At 42.4% G+C, this 9,502-nt stretch overlaps 1 protein-coding gene across 1 annotated transcript; it reads left to right on the top strand.

Moving 5' to 3' along the window:
- The first annotated feature begins 7,310 nt into the window (after nt 1-7,310).
- Nucleotides 7,311-8,638, top strand: LOC148408970 (claudin-4-like). Its single transcript, XM_088441612.1, has one exon. It carries the CDS (start codon nt 7,372-7,374, stop codon nt 8,014-8,016), a length of 645 nt encoding a protein of 214 aa, XP_088297738.1. The 5' UTR covers nt 7,311-7,371; the 3' UTR covers nt 8,017-8,638.
- The last annotated feature ends 864 nt before the right edge of the window (nt 8,639-9,502 follow it).

Genomic DNA, 9,502 nt, shown 5'->3' with positions numbered 1-9,502 from the left:
GCAGGACATTTCAGCTCCCTGGTGTTTTTTTTTTTTCAATGATTTCTCTATGATGTCACAAAGAAATTTGAGATAATTGACCAAAATGGTCAACACTTACAAGGAGTTAAGAAGGTGACTTGGGACTTGAATAATAAAAAGGCCTGTGAGAATTTCAGATTTGACTTGCAGAAGACTCGAAGGAGGCCTGTGAATATTCCATTTTCAGGGCACCGTATGGATTGCAACTTTATAAGAAAATTTAACAGTCCGGTTGTGACCCATTCAGTGCGCTGAGATTTAGACTTGACTTAAGGTTGATTTGCCATTCCACCGAATCTCTGTGTGAAAGTGCTCCAAAATGCGAACTTGTAGCGCTTTTGAGGCTTGAGTAAGTCGCATCTGGATGGCATTGTTGCAGCCAAAGTTTTGTTGTGACGAGTAAGGATTCCATTGTGTCCCGCTGTGACATTTTAGTTAATGAGCAACCTGACGTGTGACAAGTGCTACGCATGCGTTTCTTTTTGCCAGCATTCTTGCGCTTTGCGAAGAAATGGGACAACAAAGCTTGTTTTCACAAGGACACACAAAGCGCACACACACGGATGCACTGTGTTCCCATCAATGTGTGCGTCCCTCACTCCTCAAACAAAGACTTTAAGGAAATATAACTGTCAAAGTAAGCGTTAGCGGAAGTTGGACAACTTCCACGTTGGCGAAATGAGAAGTAGGTCAGATGAAACGGGCGTGACACACTTTGGTTGGCCATACGTACGTGTGAATGCGATCACGAATCAGTTGGGCCGCACAGACACATGCGTGCACGCACACACACACGCGGGTAAAAAGTGTCTTCTTGCCAAGTATCTCTCGTCCAACTAAAGCCGCTGAGTGATAAGATAAAAATAGATAGAGGGCCGTTCACCATACTTTATCTTCCCGTTTTGGACGGAAACTGACATTACCTGTAATCCACCCATCATCCATTTGTTGTGTATTACTATTATATCACGCTATAAAGTAAACAGTAGCTAATGATGATGTTCTAAAATCTGTGTCAGATTTTTTTTTTCTTTTGGTTTCTACATTGGCCTCCATTGAGGACTGACCCAATTTCATCGCCTCAATAATTTCACAAACTATATGTCCAACAATTGTTATCAGATTCACCAAAAACTATTTAGCTAATGGATGAATCGTTGAGAGACCTTCCTTGATGTTAAACTATTCAAATTACTGCTCTCGTTTTGAAATCATGTCCTATTTTTTTATCCAAATTAATAACAAAAAACTTTTTTTAAATTCTGATCAATGACAAAAATAATCGACAGAATAATGGATTGTTATAACAGTTGGAAACCCAAGAGGAACCTTCACTGCCATACCAACATGCAATACACCATTACATTAAACAAACACTTAATTTATAAGCTCTCGAAAAGAGCTGAACAAATGATTAACTGTGAATATTAGCTTGAAATGTGCAGAACCAACCAATTCATCATTCATCAAATTGAACACTCAAATTCTAAGACATATACAAATCTAAAACCGCACAAATGATGCATAAAGTAGACAATAACCAACTTTATTCGAGTATTCGGAAGCTGGTTGAAATCAGGAAGGTTTGCTGTTTAAGAGGCACAAACAACTTCAAAAAAATCGAAATAAGAACAACCATAAATCAATCATGTGTATCTGTTAAAGGTGTTCATTTCTGGAATAGTATTGAAAAGATGTGAATACTTGCTGTGCTAAAAAAATGTAGACATGTAAAAATCATGTTTAAAGCTAAATAAGATCTTGTTTAAAAGTTTATGTCACATTCATGTATAACTTTCATATATGTAAATCTAAATCAAATCAAATCATTGTTACACAATAATTTGCAAGCCTTGGCTCCAGAGCCACATGTGTCTATTTCTGTCCTGCTGCTATGAACCTCAGTGGCTTTGGAAAATAATGAGCACTTCATCTAAATTACAGTATATTACAGTTCCTTGAGCGCGTTTCTAATTGTAATAGAAACTTGAAAATCGTAGTGGTCTTGTCATCAAAATAAACGTTTTTTTGTAGATACTGGTCAAATGTTTGAAAACACATTAAAATTCAATTAATTTTCCAAAAAAAGAAAAAAAAAGAAAGAATACTGAAGTAAAATAAGGTAAATTATGTATAGACATATATATGTCATATTCTTCGGCAATACAGTGGAAGAGTGGTAAGCAAATCCGCTTCGCAGTTCAGGGACCCGAGTTCAAATGCACCTCGCTCCGGCCTTCCTGTGTGGGGTTTTTGCATATTCTCCTCGAACCCGCTTGGGTTCGAATTTTTAAGAATATTTGGACCCTTTAATGTGTTTGACTGTACTCGACTTTGGATGTATTTCCAAACCTTTTGACAGGTACTGAACATATTATATATGACCGTTATTTAGGAAATACACATTTTTACATTAAATGATGTAATCATTTATTCAATTGGACAGCTGATTTTACATTTCACATCTAATATGATGACAAAACAAGTGTCATTTTAGGTTTACATTTTTGGGTGTGGTTCGGTGGTGCAGTGGTTAGCACATCCGCCTTTTGGGAGAAGAATTCAAATCCAGCTCTCTCCCGCCTTCCTGTGTGGAATTTGCATGAGTCCTGGTGGGTTCTCTCCGGGCACCCCGGCTTCCTCCCACACACCAAAAACATGCATGGCAGGTGTCTTGGACATACTAAATTGTCTTTAGGTGTGATTGGGTGGTTGTTGGTCTCTGTGTGCCCTGCGATTGGCTGGCAACCAGTTCTGAGTATCACCGACTACTACCCCGAGTCAGCTGGGATAGGCACCAGCAAGCCTGCGACCCCTGTGAGGATAAGCAGCTCTAAAAAAAAATGGATTTTTGAGTGTTGTCATTAGGATCATTTAAGATAGGCTGTAACTTTATGAATGAGCGGATTACTGAAAAATATATAATTTATTATTTTTGGATACGAAGCGTAACTCTCACTTGGTTTTGGTGCTCCCAGTGCTTTTTTTTGGGGGGGGGGGACCGGCGATTCAAATGTATTTTTGCCTCAGTATTTAGGAAATGTGTCCAAAGTGCCTCTTGCACTGTCTCTTTTGTTGTTGTCTCATGTGATTTACATTTAACAAGTGAAAGGCAGCATTTCGCTGCTACTTTGTTTGTTGACATGGGGCAAAAGATAATTTGTGAGATCCCAGGTTGTGGGTCATGTCGTAAAGGTTCCACCTTTGTTTCAAATGACAACATGCGGTCGCCGTGACAATGCCCTTTGGTGACAGCAAGCAGGACAATGGCCGACCCGCCCGTTTGTGTTTGGAGCTGTCACTGAAAAAGCGGAATTGCAATGAGAAGCTGGCTCGTCCCGTCGCGTTTATTGCCAACTTTTTGGCCTGGCATGCACACTGCACCATCATCTGTTCACCAGACCAAAAAAAAAAAAAATGTAAAAAGATAACACTAGATGTTAGATTTGAACACTAAAACTCTGATGGGCAGAAGACAGCACCAACTGCTGGTCTGGCATGCACACTGCATGCAGTCAAATGCCTGGCACGCCAAACTGCTCATTTCTCATATGTTGAGTCATGAGCTAGCGGATGACCAAGTGAGTGAGCAAGCCATCTTCCTCCCTGCTATGAAAAAGATAACAAGTTTTTATTGGAAGCTTCATTGCGCTCCGGCGCCATCGAAACCACTCAGGTCATAAACGCTTTCGATTCCACACAACACTAACAACACTTTACGTCATGATACACATTGACGCAACATTAACGTTGTAGAGCTTGTGTGTATGAAATTTGAAGAATACATTGACTGTGCCTAGATTGCCAAGATGTGTACCAAAGATTCCCTCCATCACAATCAGAATGACCTTCATTTGCTGCGAGTGTCACTCAGGTACTCCATCACAAACGTTTTTTTGCCAGGGCCACATTTGCTTTGTAATATCAACAAATGAGCCAGCTTTTTTGACAGGAGTTAGAAATACGCTCAAATGTTTGTCTAATATGTAATGTTTGATCTTAAAACATTTTTAAAGCATCTTTTCAGTGGTTTGTGGGACTGATTTGATTACTCCTGAAAGTTACATCCAAACTAGTGTACTATTCATTCTACTCACAGAAAAAAAAATCCTATCCTGTCCCAATCAATAGTTAAAAAAATAACCATCTCCCATCCTCCCCTACTGACAACAACTCCCATCCCATCTTGCTTTCGTTCAGAATGACTCAGCCTTGGACTAGGTTCACACTGGGAGGCTTAATACTTATTTATGACTTTTTTGTGAAATCTGATTTTTTCCATGAGGTTGTTCACATTTCCAAATAAACGTGACCTGTGTATGACCTGTGTGTGAATGCTAAATGGCTCAATAGGTCACACAGGGCCAAAAAAATCATTCTGAACAATAAATGCTCATTAAGAATAGAGTGACCCCATGTGGCCTATGAGTCATCATGGACTTTCACTTATATAGTGCTTTTCTACCTTAGGTACTCAAAGCACTTTACACTAACTAGTCATTTACCTACTGATGACGCAGCATCAGGAGCAACTGGGGGTTCAGTGTCTTGCTCAAGGACACTTAGACATGGTCTTGATGGTCGGGGGATCGAACCCACGGCCTTTCGGCTGGGAGACGACCGCTCTACCACTAAGCCGTGCCGCCCCATCATCTACCCTGGGGGATCTCAAACTTTTTGGAGTCATATATATATATATATATATATATATATATATATATATATATATATATATATATATATATATATATATATATATATATATATATATATATATATATATATATATATATATATATATATATATATATAATACCACTTGACTAAATAATCGAGCCCTTTGATGATGACATGGTTGTGGGTCTATTTGACAAAATTATTACATTTTTAAAAAATATATTGTTGTTTTTAAAAACCCAAATTATTTCACAGACCCCCTGCAGTCAGGTAATGGTCCCCCGGGGGTCCGTGGACTCCACTTTGAGAACCATTGATTTACCCTATCCAGATGGAATCAAGATTGCAAATAGAAAAAAAATGTTGACATGTTGCTGTTTGCTGTTTTTGTAAAGCTAGGGCTGGTCGATCAGGAGGCTCCTTGTTTGCGCGCTCCTTCAGGCAGACATGAGCAAGGGACTTGGGAGCTTCCGGAAGGTTTCGAATAGACGGGGAATTCCGCAGACGCATGAAAGACTCTTTGTGACTTTTGTCACTTTACGAGCGCATTCGAGCAAGGCGATAAAAGAATTGAAGGGAGGCTTGGCACCAACCCCGCCACGTGACCTCGTGCTGACACCTTTTGGACGCGCAGCAGATGTGCACGTCTGTCAACAAGATATGATGAATGAGTCACCAACAGTCACCTCCTCCTCCTAAAGCAAAAGTCCAAGTTGAGCCTCTGAATGGCGAGCTCTGTCTTCACAAAGGAACTTCATTCATTTCTTTTCTCCACAAACACACCAAAACATGTTCCCTTCAAAGGCCACCTCGGCTGACACTTCCAAGGCGTTCTTTTCTTCCTCCTCCTCTTCTTGTCTTCAGACCCAGTTGTGACCAATTGATGTCACTTGTCCGGCAACTTATTTGAATCGTTTTGACAATACGACGGACTAGCGATCAGTTGTTTGGCCAATGTGCCCTCTTACTGCTTGCACACCAATTCAAGAGTCTCGGCCAAAGTCAGCCAGCCAAGTGATGCTCCAGCTCACCCGAACGTCGCAAATATGAGGATTAATGTCATCGAAACCACGTGGAGGAAAAAAAAAACGAAATCCCGCTTATATCCAGCAGAGAGTGCTGTTTAAACTTTCTTTCTTCCGAATATCAACTTTTTGATACGACACAGAGCAGTGAAATGTGTGTAATTATAACTCAGTTTAACTTTGGAGCCCAACAAGTTTAATTGCCAGATGTCAGCCAAGGTCAGGGGTCTGTTGGGCTCAAAAGAATTCTCTCAAACCAAAAAAAGTTTCTCTCCACTTCATCTGCCACACAATCAAAGGAATTTTGCCCCCTTGGAAAGAGAAGAAAGCACCCTTTTGACGAATGATGACATAAAAAGACTGAACATAATATTTGAAACAACTCTCTGAAGTTATGCAACGACTGTTTGTGACTTGTGCGTCTGCGAGGGTGCGCAGTCACGTGTTCCAGGATATGGCCATATATGGTATGATGTCTTGTGAGTCACTGGGGACATTTCTCATGCACCTTCAGGAGAAACTTGGGCCAGGTGGATTTTGGGACAGGTGATGATTAAATGTGCGGCTTGAGCCAGAATGGTTCATTTTTCACAAACAAAGCCAATATGTGTATTTTCAAATCAGCAATTATGACAATGGCCTGCCTTTTCTTCTTTAAAATTACTTCTAGAGAAATTAATTACTAACAACTTCCACAACACCCACTAGAATTGCAACTCGATTAATTTAAAATATCACGATTAGCCACTCACACACAATGTGGTCCAGGAAGCTTCTATAAGCTCATCGCGATCCGAGAATCATGGTTCTCAGCTTGACAACAATTGGCTGACAAGTCCGCTCTATTGCTGGAGGAGCTAGTTAGCTGCTGGCAGTACCATACAAACTAGAGAGCTGCTGGTTTGCTGTAGTAAAAAGTTTACCGGCCCTTAAATGCCTTAAAAGTAAAAACCAATTGCCCCCCAAATCCACAAGCACATTCCTCCTATGGTCCACTTCGACCTGTAAAGATAAAAATGATCATTGCAATATTTTTGTTTCCTCCCCTGATAATGGTATATGCTTATCTGAGCTCACATTTTCTTTCATTAAATCCAAATATTGTGGCGATTGTTTTGATATTGGTCACGGATCACTGGTTGGAATGCACACAATGTGGAATTTTGGTAGCAATTGATCTTTGTTTTTGATGACACTTGAATGTGACAAAGCAAGCCATTTAACATTACAATGCTTGCCCTGCCTTCAGTGACATTGTTTGGAATCACACTGACTCCTCCCAACTTTGGGACGTTCCAGAAAACACCCAAAAAATATCTGTCTCTTCTGAGGTTTTAGTGAGGTAGAATTTTCGTGTAAACCTAATTTTTACACTCAGACATATTTCTATTGTCAGGACCCAATCAATAATTGTTCGCGTGCTGTCAGTTAATGCTGCCTTCAAAAGGCCTTGGCGTGGGTGTGTTTGAGGCAGGACGAACAGGTTTTGGTCCCTGGCAGCAGAAAGGCGTTTCCCTGTGTGGCCCCGCCTCCTAGAGCGAGGCTATATTCAGCCGCTCTTTGCCCAGTCCTCCCCCACTCAGAAAAGTCGCCTGGCCACTGTCTCCTTGAAACACAGCAGAAGAAGAAGAGCAGACGTGCATGGGCCATGGTGTCGGCGGGCTTCCAAATCCTGGGCGCCGCCTTGGGCCTGCTGGGCTGGATCGGTGCCATCATAGTGTGCGCGTTGCCCATGTGGCGCGTGACGGCCTTCATCGGCAGCAACATCGTGACCTCGCAGACGATGTGGGAGGGCATCTGGATGAGCTGCGTGGTGCAGAGCACCGGCCAGATGCAGTGCAAGGTCTACGACTCGATGCTGGCTCTCAGCTCCGACTTGCAGGCGGCGCGAGCCCTGGTGGTCATCGCCATTGTGGTGGGCATCCTGGCCGTCCTGCTGGCGGTGGCCGGCGGCAAGTGTACCAACTGCGTGAAAGACCCGGCGGCCAAAGCCAAGGTATGCGTGGCGGCCGGGGCCACCTTCATCGCCGCCGGGGTGCTGCTGCTCATCCCCGTGTGCTGGACGGCGCACAGCGTGGTGCGGGACTTCTACAACCCACTGGTGTCCAGCGCCCAAAAGCGGGAGCTGGGCGCGGCCCTTTATATCGGCTGGGGGGCGGCCGCCCTCATGATTGTGGGTGGCGCCATGCTTTGCTGCAACTGCCCCCCCAAGGATGAAGCCTCATACACGGCGCGATACAAGGCAGCGCGCTCTGACGCCTCAGCACCCGCATCCGGCAAGGACTACGTCTAGACGTCCGCGCGTCAGCGCCAAATCACACTGGACCAAACCAAATGCTGACACGCAGGTTCTTCGCGTGGCTTCCGCCACCTGCCGGAAGAGCGTTGCAACTTCCTGTCGGTCACCGCCTGTTGCTGCCGTATCGTCCTAAAACCCAGCCTATTCGTTTGTTGTGTCCATTTTGTCACAGCAAGTCAGCAAAATAAATCGCGCCCCAACCGAATCATCATTGGAAAGACCCGATTGTCCTCCGCTGAGGAGTAGGTAGCTCGAATGAGTCAAAAGGTTTAGATTCAAAACAAATGTCCACTATTGTAGGAACAAATGTATTGGCTGTGTCTTAGGAGAATATTGGTCATATATAGGAAATATTCACACCAGTGAGAAGAAACTGGACAATTAAGAATAGCTCATCTTGACAGCTTGCCATCTAGCGCCACCTCGACCAGAACCGGGCATGCAGGTCTGACACTGGGGGCCCCGAAAGTCAACAATTTCAGGACTTGGCCCAAAGGAAGCTTGTCTTTGCTGTTTTTGTCCTTCAGCCTTGTTTCAACTTCAACAATGCAAGTGTCTCTTTTTTTTTAAAATTTTGGACCAAATGTAAATAAAGTTTTTATCTTCCTACTAGCAATTGGCTTCTCTCACGTTATTCATTCATACACACACACACACACGCACACACCAATACTGAAAAGAGGCCAGAGGCAGCAACACTTGTGCGTTTGTTGTCAGTCCGGTTTGGGTGCGGCTAGAAAGCTTGATGGAGATGTTTCTTTGTTCCTTTGTTCGTCAACAGGCTGAAGTTTTAAGAGATGGTAAATTATCAAGGTTTGTAATCACACTTTAAAAATGGAAATCTAACAAAAAGAAACAAAATATATACCAAGTCAAAAAGTTGCATCCTTTTTTCACCTTCTCATTCATTTAGTAAAAGCACCGAAACTCGAGCGGCAACTGTTTGCCGAAGGCCGTGGTGATCTTCAAGTTTGTGTGTGCGGGGGTATGTTTGTGTGTAATGAAAGAGAATACCTGTTTTTGTGGTTACAAGTTTCTGTATGATTTCAGCAAAAAAAAAAAAAAGCATAAAAAGCATAAAGTGCATTCAGGATGAAGTTTTTCTTTTTTCTTTTTTGCTAAAATTGAGTATTCTAACCAAAGTTAAAAAAAGGACCAACACGAGCATTTATTTGATTCAAAAAGGGCCTCAGATTGGGAATCCGACAATGAAAATGGCAAGGCTGATTTGTCAGACAAATAAAATGTTGTTGCATTATAGAGACTGCAGGGCAAAGATGGAGGCTGCTGCTTTGATCAAATGAAAAAAAAAATACTTATATTGGGTGCTTTTGTTGCCATCAAAACCGACTTGCAGTGGATAAAATCCAAGCAAATTGACAAAAACGCTAAACTTTGATAGGCTGATTTATCCACATATGTTGCCCACAAACATCACTGGCTTGATCAACAAGTGCGTGTGTGTATGCCACTCCCGATC

The sequence above is a fragment of the Hippichthys cyanospilos genome, chromosome 18 (genome assembly GCF_059441005.1).
Source record: "Hippichthys cyanospilos isolate Australia breed blue-spotted pipefish chromosome 18, RoL_Hcya_1.0, whole genome shotgun sequence".
Classification (NCBI taxonomy): Eukaryota; Metazoa; Chordata; class Actinopteri; order Syngnathiformes; family Syngnathidae; genus Hippichthys; species Hippichthys cyanospilos.
The sequence above is the reverse complement of the archived record's forward strand: the minus strand, read 5'-3'. Positions and strand labels throughout refer to the sequence as shown.

Excerpts from the sequence above, each read along its gene's own strand:
- LOC148408970 (XM_088441612.1), top strand. The coding sequence starts at position 7,372 with ATGGTGTCGGCGGGCTTCCAAATCCTGGGCGCCGCCTTGGGCCTGCTG.